Source organism: Ylistrum balloti, unplaced genomic scaffold (assembly GCF_031769215.1).
Source record: "Ylistrum balloti isolate Yb309-2 unplaced genomic scaffold, AGI_CSIRO_Ybal_v1 Utg369616, whole genome shotgun sequence".
NCBI classification, from domain to species: Eukaryota; Metazoa; Mollusca; class Bivalvia; order Pectinida; family Pectinidae; genus Ylistrum; species Ylistrum balloti.
This window is the reverse complement of record NW_026781889.1, coordinates 1,420,423-1,436,257: the sequence shown is the minus strand read 5'-3', so window position 1 is coordinate 1,436,257 and position 15,835 is coordinate 1,420,423. Positions and strand designations below refer to the sequence as shown.

At 34.4% G+C, this 15,835-nt stretch overlaps 1 protein-coding gene across 1 annotated transcript; it reads right to left on the bottom strand.

The window, feature by feature from the left end:
- Positions 1 to 5,126: 5,126 nt before the first annotated feature.
- LOC132548645 (M-phase inducer phosphatase-like) lies at positions 5,127 to 7,953 on the bottom strand. The gene is given in 10 exon segments (XM_060212524.1): positions 5,127 to 5,261; positions 5,592 to 5,709; positions 5,930 to 6,054; positions 6,350 to 6,445; positions 6,447 to 6,602; positions 6,785 to 6,866; positions 6,868 to 6,908; positions 7,244 to 7,321; positions 7,606 to 7,764; positions 7,927 to 7,953. Coding segments are annotated over 10 exon segments (1,017 nt in total).
- Positions 7,954 to 15,835: the final 7,882 nt, after the last annotated feature.

Sequence of the window (15,835 nt, the reverse complement as noted above, 5' to 3'; positions counted from 1 at the left end):
ATATCTGAATAATTATGAGTTCGGATTTGAGCTGTTCCATCTGACATGTACAGTTCCTCTAAGTGGACCAGACCTTCAATGCGATTGTCGTAACACGTGAGATTTCAGAGGGTAACTGATGTCCAGCACCCTCTGATTATTATTAATCGAGTATACAGTACTATCGAGGCTTCCCCGAGAGGATCACGGGACATATTTATGTGATGCAAACGTTTTTAGGTAAAACCAAGTTCTTTCCCCAAGCATTAAACCACGTCGTTTCCTCGTAAGTGTTGTAAGATCGTATAGATGGAGACAACATCAGAAGAGTTAACAGTTGCATTGACTTGAGAACAGAGTTTGATTTATCAAAAACTTCCAGACAACTCCTACTTGTCCAGGCCATTATTATTCCTATAATAAGATTTCTTTTTAAATCTAGATTCTTGACACAAACAATTGAATAGCGATTTTTTGAGAAATTAATTGATTCCATAGAGAGCAAACAGAACCTCATGATTTAAATCTAGATTCTTGACACAAACAGTTTTTAGGAACACCATGTACTGTTTTTTCAAAAATCTATTTCGAATAGCGATTTTTCGAGGGTTTAATTGATTCCATATTTCGTCATCGTAAACCATAGAGAGCGAACGGAATTGAATTGATAAGGTTCCACCAGAACCTTGTTCCAGTGATACTGCTAAATGGTGATATGAATTTTCCTCCACCATTTTCATCAGGAAGCATAACTTTAAATGTGAGATTTTGGTTTTCTGGAATCCTTGGAAAGACATGTTGCGAATTGCTACGCCAAGAAATTCATTTCAAAACACTAACCGTCGAAAATATCAATGCATAAAGTCTAAAACGATTTAAGCATTGAATATCGCATGTTCAGGATACACCTTTTTCCACATGAAAAACTATTTCCATGCATATGAAGAGATCTAAAGCTAGAAAGATGCTTGAAAACCGAAGAGTCAAATGCCTGGAGGCACGAGATAGTTCTTAGCTAGATCTAGATACCCAAGATTCTCAACAGTGGCAAATGCTCTAGGTGAAATACTGTGCATACCATTTTTGGCGAGTACTAGATTTTCGAGGTTGAATACTAAAATGTGATTGAATTGTTGTCTAACTTTTCAATATTGTTGTTTTTAAGATTGAGTACAGTCGCGTTGATTGGCAGGCCCTGAGGTACGTCTTTCAGTAGACATTCTGAACAGATGACATTAACTGCCATTCAGAAGATACAACACTGTATCTGATACAATAGATCGCTGTTTTCTTATCAAGAAACTAGGTCACAAGCCTTACCAGATACAATAGATACGCTTTTGTCTGGTCAAGAAAATAGGTCACAAGCTCTACAGATAAGCTTTTGGTAACTGTGAAACAAAACAAAGCTGTTCGTGGTCCCACAAAAATCTCTCTCTGTCCTTAAAGATGTACAGTAAATGGTGTTTTTATCGACGAGGACTTGCTATTTTTGCTTTACTTAATCCAATAATTTTAGGATGTTAATGAACCAACCAAATTAAGGAATTTTGCAGAGGGAGAGCTGTTCGTTCAAGTCTCACAAAGATAAGTAATGAATCATCTGATCAGATTTCCGCATTTTATTCATTGGTTGTTTTTTCTTGGTCCTAATACATTTATCATGACCGAGGACATTGTTGTAAAATGGAAAGTTAGGAAGACGCAAAACTTACATTAATCTACAAACTAGCTTACAGGTTACTCCTTACCCACCTACTGACATCACTTTGATATCATACCTTGACCCGGGTATAAAGGTGTATATTGGGCCTCTTGACGTGACAGCACGTGACACAGGTGTGTGTAGTGTTATTTATCTGTACACATGTTTCACACCTAAGTAGACTAAGGGAGTGGACTGATATGATTAAATTAAACCACGATGCTGAATCATAATTGGTGTATATTGCATGTATACCGAGAAATAAAAATGGAACTTCATGATTCATTCATATTTTATTGAAAACTTTAATTACGGAATTACTTCATCTAAGTCCGTGGTAGAAATTAGCGTCTCATATAGAAGTACTGAAAATGCAAGAAGGTGTTTTAAATGTCAACCTAACATAAGGAATACACAATGATGTTAATTTGCCATTTCTGTATTTTTGGACCAAAGTGGTACCACGGTATATAACGGTGGAATACAGAAGTGAAGGTACGAAATACGTACAACAATTCCTCATCAGTACACAGAAAGTGTTTACTTACAGGCTTCGTTACCCTAGAGTCGTCTGTTTGGTTTCGATTGAACTCACTAGTAAATTTTGATAACGTGTACTTGTGGTAATCTTTGTGAAAACGTCTGTCACTACTTTTTATAGAGTCATCTTTATACAAATTAACGGAATATTTTGATCTAAGATTTCACTACTTTGAATGTTGCGTTCAGTTTGGATACAATGTTTTTCGGAAACCCCATCTTCCCGTAAATTTTATTATAATATCTTCATGTACTTCATTACGTCTAGTAACAAATTTTAAATTTTAAAAGTAATAATTATTGTAGATATATAATGTATGCATACCTCCACGATAGTAATTACTAGATAACTGGTGCCTGATCTCTTGTTCTGAGGTTGACAATAAATATATTTGAATTGATCACTTCTGGCAAATTACATGTTATCATCAGAATTATATATATCCTCTCAACTATAAAACATTCATTTGCACCCTAACGTTGCATGACAGAGCTGTTCTCGATCTCGATTACATCCATGGCGGCTTCCAGTCGTCGTACTTGTGACGTCACAGTCGATAGGGTAAGATAAGTAGGAATAAAAGTACTGAAAGTACTGAGAGGCTAAACGTATTGAAAAATGTTCACAAATAACCGCTAAGCTATATTACTTTCACCATACTCCTACACTTTGGAATGCAAAAATTACTAAAATAAGAGAACCCTGAGAGGCTATTTGTCTTAACTTTAAGCGATTTTATATCTTCTTTAATTCTTCTTTCAAATTTGACGACAATGAATACATCAAAATAGGTAAAAGAATAACAAAATACACACAACCATATATTTATCGCCAACAAGCCAAATGATAAATAGCTCTATGATAAAGTTGACTAAATAAAAACCTTTGAAATACCCAAGATGTTGCAATTACTATCCTATCAATATGAGGATTTAAACAAATCGAAAGGACTTTATACCTACTTCTTTATTTTGAATGTATTGCAAAGTAATAGTCCTTACTTATTATAATTATATTTGTAGTTGAGGAAAGTAGATAAGGTATACACAGCATTTCAGATAGATAAAAGTGTAAGTAATTACATAAAATGTATTTACATGCCTATCTTCCTTGAAGTATCATGGTAAGACTTTTCTTCCAGTAATTATGTCTATAAAGGCATAGTTTTATGAGATTAAACCAGACTTCCATATATATACAAAATTTACAATATTTTCAATATAGCTAGTACTATTTCTGATCTCCAAAGCATTAGATAATGTCACCACGACACGCTAAATGAATAAATATGTTATGGAAATATTTCGTTTTAGTTAATTGATAATTGTAAACATGAATATTTTGGGGCTTTTTTTATACGCGCTTTGTTTGAAGGAATATTTTCATTTCAAGGAACTTTGTTACACATTAACAAACCTTGAGAAATCAGCACAATCAAGCTTCATCAAATAAAACTAAAAGACAAAAAATATAAGTTATAACAAAGTCAACATCATGATCAGTACAGTATTAAAAATATATCATTCATAAATCATGAGCACCAAATGAACCTTGCCTACGAAGCGCAAACTTTTTATCTTCAAAAGCTTGAAAAAGTGTCATGGCGGTGGGTGTGAAAGTCATGAAAAAGTCATATCGGCGGGTGTGCGCGTAGGATGAACAGTCCAATTTTGTGACGTCTAATGAGGTAAAGTGATGTTATATATTAAGACGATTTTGCCACAACGACAAGGATTAAAGCAAAATTGATGTTCTGCTTGTAAGTTTTGTTTGTTTATAAGTGCTGTAAGTTGATAATTCAAACCAAGCCCCCAGACTAGCTTCTTATCATGGCGCCAACTCGCACGTACAGTGTTCTGTGCGCTTACGTCATGTCGAGAATTTCGTAAAATATATTGTTCAAAATTTATCAATAGTTCAACCACACAGTGCTTCTTTTTTTGAAATATATAGTAATCGTATTGTTATTTAAAAAAAAATAAACTTATTTTGGATGCTTTTAAAATAGCGATTTGAAAACTCGCGGCATTATTTACGCAGAAAATTGCCGCTAGAAGGCTCTAACTCTTTTCGATATTTCAGCCAATGAGAAGGCCAGGATCGGTAAATTTTGTCTGAAAGGCCGTCGCAATACGCTATGCGTACTGAGTACGTGTAGCCTAAAAAGGAAAGGTGCAAATAGCACATTTTCCAAGTCAATATCTCGGTATTCGGAAGGCCTATTTTGATGCAGTTTTCATTTTTTTTCTTTGTTTTGGATCATAAGCAATAATACTATGTTCATTTCCATTTTCACTCAGAGTACACTTTTTCAATTTTTCCAATTATGCTGCAGAACAGGTGAGCGACGCTGGCCCGTTGTGTCTCTAGGACCAGTATCGGTAACCCAGTGTTTACGGATGCCCTGTACAACTTCAGCTAGACCATGGTATCCACTTAGATATTTTATCTATCTCAGTGATCGATCGGTCAGGCATATACTGTGTTATGTCATCACATAATGATGATAGTTGTGCCCTCTGTCTCCACATTAGTCATCTGTCACTCGAAAAAGTGCACAGTTGGGGTTAGGGCCAGCAGAAACATATGCATTTACATTTTCTGATCATGATTATTCTATTGAAAAAAAAAACAACAAAAAACAAAACAAAACTTTTAGAATGCGCACGTTTATTTTCATAATTTTCTAAATTTGATTCACAACAATGATCTTTATCTTATAGCTATAATTTAACGGAAATTCAACAAGGCATCAATAAATTGATATTTAATGAGCATTTTAAAGTAATATCTTCCATTCCTTTATCAGTCTTTGGTTATTAATGAAATAGCACTATTTTCTTAATCGTGTATCTCATCCTTAACATCGCCACACATGTTATATACAGTTCCTTGATGTCCTTAAAAAGCTAAAAGCTGTGATCTTCGTTTTTTCGAATCTGCACACCAGGACTTCGGCTTAGACCGGAAGTGACGTAAATCATCGGCATGGTTTTCATGAAGCATAGGTCTGTAACTAATTGGCTGACAGAATTCCTGTTGAGGGGAAACAAATTCTGATAATTTCACGTGAGATTTAGATTGCGCCATATGGTGACGTTATACAGAGAATCAACTATCTCTTGGTTACGCTGTTGTGTAAGACGAAAGTTCAATTTCCGCCCATAGTTTCTCTTATTCGACCTAAATATAAGCAATAGCGAAGAAGAGAAAACATGATGCCAACCGCTTTCGGTTCCTTGCCATAGTCTTTTCTCTTCCCAAATGATGTCGCGATACAAGATCATTATTCTGGTGGCAAAATCGAAACCGATTCCGAGGAGAGAAAAGCACCTGACTGTAAATAATTGTATGAAAACAACTCACTTTGTGTGACTGATAGAATTGTTTGTAGCCATCATGCAACAAATACACTTCCGGGAAATTCAAAAAAGGGTATCGGCAGGTGTTCATTTCTCTGTCTTGACTTCGGAGGAATCGGGACCTTAGCAAAATAAACACGAGTTTTGTAATACATTTGTTAGTGACAAAAATCTTCAGTTTCGACTGTTCTTCATGGAACGATGATCCCAGACAGTTTATAAGTATGAAGCAATATGGTACAAAATTCCGTCCATTCTTTGCACTTCTACTTTATTTGAAAAATAAACATAAATAAAAAAGAAAAACAGTAAGTTGACGTTTAAAAGCGTGAGCTTACTTACATTCTCGGGCCCCTTTCTGAAGAAAATTCGCAGTGAAAGATTAGGATATGTCTTTCTCCTTCTTCGTATGTGCATGATCTCAAAATGTCTAGAATGTGGTTAGGGGTAAATAAGTTTTCAGCATTCTGGAAGTTGAATAAGGCATACCGTTCTTAAAACTGCTTACAAATGCCAAAGATTATTCAAACTTTTTAAAATGTATTTCAAAACAAGTATATCAAAATAACTTATGACTTCACATCATGACAGATGGTAAAGTTCGATCGTTGCATTTCTTACTATTGATAAGATAATCCTAAATTTTAATCCGAATTTGAATTTTATAAATTCATTGTATAAAGTTGTTTATGAAACGTCTGCAAATTTACGAATATGATATTGATTTTATTAAGATGTAGTTGTTTGCATGTCTTAACATACCTTGATGTGACCGTCCTCATACTCGTAAGGGTATCTACAATCGATGATGCGATAGCTGTTGATGACGTCATCATATCGCCCTTCCAAAACGTCGGCCCATAATCTTCGGTGTGATGCTTTTGAGGTCAGAGTGTTTGCCAGGAATTGTGGGTAAAATGTATGTGGTTTCCCCATTTCCTGTCAGATTCTCTTCCTCGACCAATCTCTCAACAGCGGAAATGACGTCTCGAGATGAATTTTCGAAAGGTTCATCCTTCAATGAAGGGACAATCGGTGTTAGATGTTGTAATCAATAGTTTTTCTAAGTAGTAATTTGTTTTATTTTTTACGATGCATGCAAGTGAGATTTCAAGTGAAATCATATTATTTAAACATTTTCACTTACATAATTCATTCGAATTTATGAAAAGTAACTTAGTCCTGTAGTCCGCTTACCCCAAATGACAATGATTTGGTCAGAGCACGTGACGATGACGTAGTTTGTCTCTGTGATTGTATTGGTTTCTTAGTGATGGAGACGCTTAGACTTCTCGAACCGAGACCTTCGTACACTATAGGACTGGAAAATAGAAATAAATCCTTTCATGTTTATTCAAAATTTTTAATTTCTACGGAGCAACATAATAAAACATGTCCGAGATGTGAATATCTTGAATGAGGTTGTTAGCAGCTGCTCCCTCGAAAAAGTACTTGACAAGAAAAACAGATTTGTTTCCTTTGTCATATGAAATGGAAACTTGTGAAAAATCCTCGAACATATGACAAATGATTAAATATGACATTGGTAATTCCAAACCTCTTTGAAAATTTTGGTACCTTATATCTTGTAAAGGCAACTTTGAAAAATATGAACTTGTTAACACCGACACGGTATTAGATATAAGATTATCTTACCTGTTTTGTGTTTGGAGTCTGTGATCGACACGGAGTCTCGTTCTGTACCGTTAACACCTTTTTCGCCAAAAATTCATCCTAAAATGAAAACAAAATATATCATGATCACCACTTATGTGTTATTTATTAATCTATTTATTCTTCTTTTTAATCATAGTTACTAAATAGCTACATAATATCAAACCAGACATTTTTCCCGGGTTAATCCGTTGAAGATGACTATTCACTGAACATCATACGGAAGATCCGCCACATGCGGTACAGGACAATTAGGGTTTAGTGTACCAACAGTCTTATAACTCACAACTAAAACAAAGGTAAGGTTTTGTATACAATCTGAGAATGACGACCAAAGTACTTACGTATTCCATCCCAAGTCCCGAATCTTCATCATCCAGGTTTGGGGGAGGTACAGATTTTGCCCGGAGTAGAGGAGCGTCCTTAGTCCGAGGGATGAGCATTTCAGACAAGTCCGTCAGCTCTTCGTCATCACTGAATTTCAAAACGGTCATTGGTCTGAACTGTAGTAAAATTAAAGTATTTTTACGATGTATTTTTCACACCACACGTATAAATATGGGTAAATTATTTTACAACAACCAGAAATGTTAACCAATACTGAATAGCTTATTTTCTTTAACTTCTTAAAACTAATATCAGAGTTTGACCAAACATCTACATACCCAAAAACTGTTTTCCAAAAGATCCATTCTGTCAGTTTCTGTAAATAAAACAAATGTCAAACATCAGTGCCATAGTTTACCAGTGTCTACATATCTATGTACAAGTATATTACGTTGCGATTACAGTGCTCGATCTTCAGGTTCTCATAAATTATTTATCATACTGAGAGTGAGTTAAGATTGCATGCTAAGTAGTGGCAAGTACCTGTGTGGTCGGAGGTTGAAAGTAAGACCGACCACTCAGTGTTACAGGATCCTTTATATAGCTGTTCATATTGTCCTGTAATCCTACTGACCAGATCGTGCAATACTGCCCGTGACCTTATAATCCACGTACAGTACGGTAATTATACGGACAAACGGCCCCACCCCCGGGATTCGTATCTCCATTGTCCTTTTCAATGGCGTATCACCTATCATCGTCATCATCTACCAGATTATCGATTCCATTGACGTCTACTAAAGATCATCAGTATGGACAAATAGCCCCACCCCTGGGACTATGACTAGCTGTTACAATGTCCCACTACAACTGTGTACCACTGCCCGTGGGACAGGGATGAATCCGACTTTGATCCCAAACCAGTTATGCGTTAAAGAGTTTGAATTTACGTTAGATAAGACCAGACTATCCTTAGTAACACCAGAATCGTGTAATTTATTCAATATCACAGCCCCGTAGGTGAGATAAAAAAACTTGTTTCATGAAAAAATATTTTAGATAGATAAGAACGAGATATAGAGAGGCACCAGCACTATTGGTTTGTCTCCTTAATTGCGAGTACGTCTATCTGAAATTTACAATTATCTATTATTCATTCAACACGGGATTAATTTTTTCAATTGAAATAAATATTTCCAGTGAATCGAAATAATATTGTGAGATAAACAGAGACATTATCATTAATATTTCGTTTCATACGATGATTGTGAATCGATTGTTGACTGTTTTTATCTTTTTATTTGACTATATCACCTTTAATGAAAACGGACATAACATTCTATACTGCGTCCATGTTGGTATGAATGATACGGATTCACCAGAGGAAGAAACAGGAGCACATACATATAATAGACAGAAAGGAAATGAACAAATAATATCCAAAGTGTTGCATCGGTGGCAATGCTCAGTTCAATCATGGTCTCCTCTACGTCACTTTAAAACGAGACAAAGAAAAAAAAATTGCCAAGTGACCATTATTTGCAAAAATAACAAACCGAAATTCTATCATCACACCTCACTGTAGAGGTATAATGTTATACGGCACTTCAAATCACATACGAATAACATAATTATTTGTATTAGAAAAAGATTGAAAAATAAAGAAGAAGAAAAAATCATTTAACAAAAATGTGCGCCCAATCTTGGATCCGCACCTGATTTAGCGTACATTCCCAGGTAGTTTCATGTTGACGTGGGGATTCTGTTTTCTGGAATCTAATCTGGAATGTTGTAACTCAGTTGATTTGAAGGTATAAGCATACGGATTGAAACGAACATGGAAAGTTATGTTTGAAATAAATATAATGCTGTATATGTTGAGATGGTTTCCACCAGTCTTAATGTTTCACACACAATAATTAAAATTGTCGAAATCCACGAGAATCAGAGGCTCAGTAACTTTGTAGACTTTCACGTCACAAACGATATTCGATATGTTGGAGTAATCTCCCCTTAAGATACATAGTGAAGAAAGACGAGGAATATTAACAAACACAAAGAAAAAAAATAACTTGTTGACAGACACCGTGGAGAAATTGATTAAAGTTAGATAAATGAAAAAAATAGACGACATCTGGTCAGCACATGTCAAGCGCACCAGAGAGGACGTATTGCCTCAGTATTAATGATTGGCTCACGGGACACATTGTTTGAGGTGTTGATTTGTTTACAGATAAAACCAATTGTTTTACATATTCACAAATATTCACTCTTGACAGGAAGCTGCTCTACAGCTGTAATAATTATCGATACTAAATCATTCCGGGGTTTTGCGAGAATTTCTCGTTATTTTTCGTTAATAGAAAATTATCTTTTCGTGAGAAATTTTATCTTGGAACGTGTAAAAAAATACACAAAGAATACTCGTTTTATCAAAACTTTGTTTAGCTGTAGATGAATTTGGATTGATACTTTGTTGTTCGAGTCATCTCCATTATCAGATGCTTGATATGAATAGTTTTGATTTTGTTATGGCACCACTAATGTATATTTTCCACTGTGGTCTGATGTTCACCTGGAATGGCGAAGACAATCAATTTGATGACCAGGTAAAAAATAGTATTTAAAAATACAAACTGGGAACTCAATAGTGCTACCTATGAAAATATTTGAATTATCAAGATTACTATATATTTATCCTGAAACCATTCTGCCATTGTCGGAATACACCTGCCACGTATATCAACTCTACAGAAATAGTTTCTTATTTAGTTCGACATTTCATTTCAAAATATCAATAACTGTTTAAATAAGCGATTTCATGTGTTGTTGTAACAAACAAGTTCATCTATGAAAATTTATGAAATTGTTCTTAGGTCCATTGAAGCGTGGAACTGTCTTCCCGCGAGGAGTAATTTTTTTGACGTCGGCAGGCACATTTCAGCGTAACGTCAACGTACAGTAAATAAACACTGAAAAGAATGTAGAAATTTCGGTTGTCTAAAATTTCAATAAATGTTGCAGGATAAATAGAATACGTGGTCAGTGTCTTAAAAAGATCTCCACTTTCGTTTTTCTTCACCCTCGTCAAAATATAGATGCTACTTAAGACACTGACCATGCATTCTCTCTTTCAGTATCTATTGTGCAAACAGTTCAATTCTTATATTCTCTCAGTTTGGCAATGATTTGCATTTTCCTTTTCATTTGGGAATAATAAAGAATTTAATAATTGTAGAAAACAAATTTAATCGTGAATTAAATATCTAATCAGAAATAGTTTTGAAAGTGTAAGGATTGTGCATACCTTAATTATCTGCGGTGTCCTAAGGTTCAAAGTGTGAGCGAGGAATTATGAAGTTTTAGTCTGTATAAAATGTACATTTGAAGAATGCTCTGTGAGGAGGAAAAGGTACTGAAGTTAAATACAGGTGATAGAGACAATGCATTGACAGGGACCAGTGTCAGTTACTGAGCACAGATGAATAAAATTTCAATTGTCTAATTTTATTGTATGGAATTGACATGTATGCTAAAATCTGTCGGAGTTTAAAAAACATTTACCTAGTCGGGCGGAGATGATAATGATAATTACACTGAAGTGACTGGTTGTTTCTTATTTTGGGCCTGTTTTCCACCCGAAGGTGTCCTTGATTATTGGTAATTAATGTCTGCCATAATGAGGCCAAGAAGTGGACTTACTCAGGTGTGTTTGTGGTAGGGACAGGGAAAGGTGTGTGACTTGTGAGTGGTAAGTCCCGGGGGTGTCGGGATGTACGCTAGCTAGTCGCTGTGTTAGGGAGAGAGGGCGGGGTTTTAAAATTCCGATGTCAACTCATTTTTTTTTACCTCTTACGATTGGTATATGAACCAAATATTTTTGCTCTACACAGACACTGGGGCTGTCTCTAGATTTTTGGCATTGACACGACACGAACTTGAAAATGCCTATAAAACACAAGTACATATGCTTCTTAAACAAATCAGACTCTGATCAGGTCAATAATTTGATGTTATAGCAATAAGGGATCAATACTAATCAGATCTGAAGAGAGGTTCTAAAAAATATCGTATTCAACGGGATGTGACGCAACGAATGAAAACGAACAAAGAATTTCCCCGCGAGGAGCATATATTTTCAATAACACGATTAATGCATTTCAATATCATCTATCAGCCGCTTTACATACAAGGCAATCAACATAGACGGGTTCCGATTTTCTTGTGAATTTTGCGTTTCTAGACAGTAGCAACCACCTTTCTCAACTTTTTGTGAGATTCTTGTTGACGAGGAACACAATGAGAAAGTTTTATGGTTGCCATCGATATCTCACTAGGACAAATATATATTTCTGTGCTCGTTGGTATGCCTCAAAGTTTAGATATCAATCTGGTTATCATTTGTGACGTTACTTGCATCGATCGACCAAGAAGCAGTGGACTGGTCTGTTATGCCGACTTTGTTTATATTTATTTACGTACACGAGTAATGCTCTAGATTACTTGCTACCACCTGACATTCGATTGGTACAAAGTACACTAACAATTAGGTACCCACTACTGCAAACATAGCCTCCGATTTTCCATTTGCACTCTGGTCTTACAAAACATTACCATATCGGTCATATTTTCAAATATCGTCATTACCTTATCATAAAATAATTTGGAGTTGAAGTATAAACGGCTTCAAGTTTATGTCTATAAACAACAAAATGTGACTTCAAAAGAGCAGTAGTATGGAATTGTATTTTTAATCTACTTTTAGTATCTATACAACTGAGTTAATCATCAATAAAACAATCAACCTAGCCAGCTTATCTATTCTTTTCGGTCTGTACACTTCATTTGTGATAATTTTATTTCCCCTTTAATTTGAACGTATAGTAGTCAAACGACTTTTCTAATTCCCTTTTCTCTACATAATTTATGCATTGTGCCTGTCGGGGAAGATATCATCAAGTTAACTATGAAATAACAATAGTGTATTGTGTACTGTAAACTGACTTATGTAGTTTGGAAATCATTGAGAAACATTAGTTATAATTTTCAGCTGTACTTGCAGTCATCTTTAATATTTTATCGAATTCAAAACTTAGAATACTAAACTACACGTAAGACCCATACTGTACTTGTTCAAGATCCCTTCGGTAGTAATTGAGAAAAAAACAATTAGAGAATTCATGTAAAAATAAAAAATAGCTACTGACTGCCATCTTGAAAAACAAATAAATATTAAAAAGTGACGCATCAACAAATAGTAATGTAAAGGAGTTCTAGCAAATCTCGCAAAAGTTAAAAAAAAACCCACCAAAATGATGCACAAAAACCAATGAAGACACATTCTTAGATAGTGGGTTATTCAAATCGCCTCGAATCTGTGCTTGGTGGTCCATCTGTAAACAATCTTTGTTATCCATATCTCTTAAGAAGTACTAAATGGATCTTTCTCAAATTCCAGATGTAGATTTCCCTTGATGCCATATTGTGTCCTTTTTATTTTGGGACTGATTAAAAACAAAATAGCCAACAGGCAACCATCTTTGATCTTTGTACTGAAAGTTTATTATCCCTTTTTATTGAGACCTATTTAATGGACCTGTCACAAATAGCATTTGTAGGTTCCTTTTTGTCCCTAGTTGTGACCGTTTGCTTTTGTGACTGACTAGAAAAACAAAAGAAGCTGACAGGCAACCATCTTAGGCTTGGAAGTTCAAGATTATTAACACTATTTACATTTTTTTTTACAATTCCACACACTTATAAACAAAAATGGGAAAGAAAAGAAAAGAAGGGAATATTTAAATTCTTATGAACAAACAACGATCAAACAATGGTGGGGGTAATTAGCTTTAGTAATACCTGTCATTTAAACAAAAACATTTTTTTCACAAAAATATTGGATATGAAAATGTGTCACTATGTAACTAGTTTTCAGGAGTCTCTCAACACTGTATAGTTACAAAGATATCAGTCCAAACATGATCCTTAAACACCACATATATATATATACACACACATAAACATGTATAACATAAGTAGTAACAGATTTCCTCATATTTAAAGTGTTCTGTAAGTATTCATGAATTCAACATTGAGATTTTCTCATTCAATTGTATAAATGTAAGGCATCAAAAATATTGTTTGTACTGATAGTAAACAATAACTAAATTTTGACATGAAAGAAAAGAGATAAACCATTAAGATATTGGTGACATTTCATGAATGTACCTCTTTACACTTATCTAGAAATGACTTCACCTGCCGGTAATGAGCCGAGACATAGACTCTGCATTAACAGATGGTTTCATATTATTCATCATTTTGTTGAGTACAATCATGTGACTTTACCTGAAAATGGAATTTACAGTTGAATCACCATGGATACCACCCACAGTTGTAACCTGTATTTTCAAGAGGGATTTGAATATGCAATTAACTCTCTTTGCATATTAAAGCCAATTTAAATCCTGCACTATATGTGAGTGATTTACAGTGCCAATTTAAATCCTGCACTATATGTGAGTGATTTACAGTATCATGAATGACGTCATGTTTATCATAATAAGATATATACAAAAGACTATATTATATTTTCAAATAAATGAACACTTCTAAAAGATAGTTTGTCTTGTTTTTTATCAAATATTAATCACAAGGACAGACAGCAGTTATCAATTTCATTATACTTTTTTGTAAACATGGTATAACATAGATAATCTGATGATCAAGATATCAATTAATTTCAAGAGATCAAAATAGAATCTTGTCAGACCGCAAATAACAGTTCCGTATATATACAGTAAAACCTTGTTATACTGCCAACAATAGTTCAGTATATATACAGTAAAACCTTGTTATACTGCCAACAATAGTCCAGTATATATACAGTAAAACCTTGTTATACTGCCAACAATAGTCCAGTATATATACAGTAAAACCTTGTTATACTGCCAACAATATCCCAGTATACATTGTACATACATTAAAACATTGTCACACTGTCACAGATTTCCAGTCTAATTGTGGCATGATATAGAGGTTTGTTATATCATGGAGTATTATTCCAGCAATTTCTCAAGGTCTTAAGGTATATAAATGAGGGTATTTAACTAAGATTCAAAGAATAAGCACAGGAAGCATGGACAAGTTGTGCTGTTTATACTTGAATGTGTTATCATCAGGGTTTTACTATACTTCATAAATAAAAAATGGGCATTATATTAGATATGGCTGCAAAATGTTTCTTGATTGAAACCACTCTAACATGGGTAAAAAAGTATATTGATAATGAAATTATGATTAATTTATGAATATATCAATCTATCTAAGTTAAGAACTATAGTAACATAAATTAATACAGGTGCAAAGACTCAATCATCATAAAATAAGTTTTCAACAAATTCAATTTACCAACGATTGCTAGAATTATAAATCACAACAAAACCTAACTTTCCTTGCGATGATTACAGGAAAATGGACTTAATCTAGCTATTATCATAAGAATAGTACACTTAAGAATTCAACCTACCCAGCCACCTATTTGTCACTTACAATACAGGTAAAAAGGACTCAATCCTGCTATTGTCAGTACATTAAATATATTACAGGCAAACTGACTTAACCTACCCTTTGTCAGTAGTATTAAACCAGCACATGGACTTATTAATGGACAGAATAGGTTGACAGTGCTATTAGTCTGTAGTTGTAAGTATCTGAAATTATATTTGATTTGAGACATCTGATTACAGGAATGTGAATGGCCTCCTTGACTGTGACATGCTTGCATGTCACAATCAAGGACTCCTAGGTTTAGCTGCTTGCTGAAGGAGATGTTTCACATTGACTAAACTACAATTATAAAGATGTGTGCGGTTAACAAGCCTAGTTCTCAACATACTGGTGATAGAAAAAATCCCAAGTTTTTAAGTTTTGGAATAAAAATAATGAAGATCTATTTATGTTCATTAAACATCTCAATAAGAGTTGGTTACATCATAGCACCTAGCTATAAATAGACTAGTGAGTTGTGTATAATTGACTACACCAGTCAGATTGACTCTGGCAAACATTCGTATAGCTAAACAGAATATTTCCTCAAACACAAACAAACATAGGCCTCTTTACCTCAGAATTAACAAGTTATTAGTAAAGGTATGTTAATAAGTAAATACACACATTCAAAACAAAGACACACATCTATGTATACTGTATAACAAAAATCAGCTGGATAGTTTTGCATTGATCAAG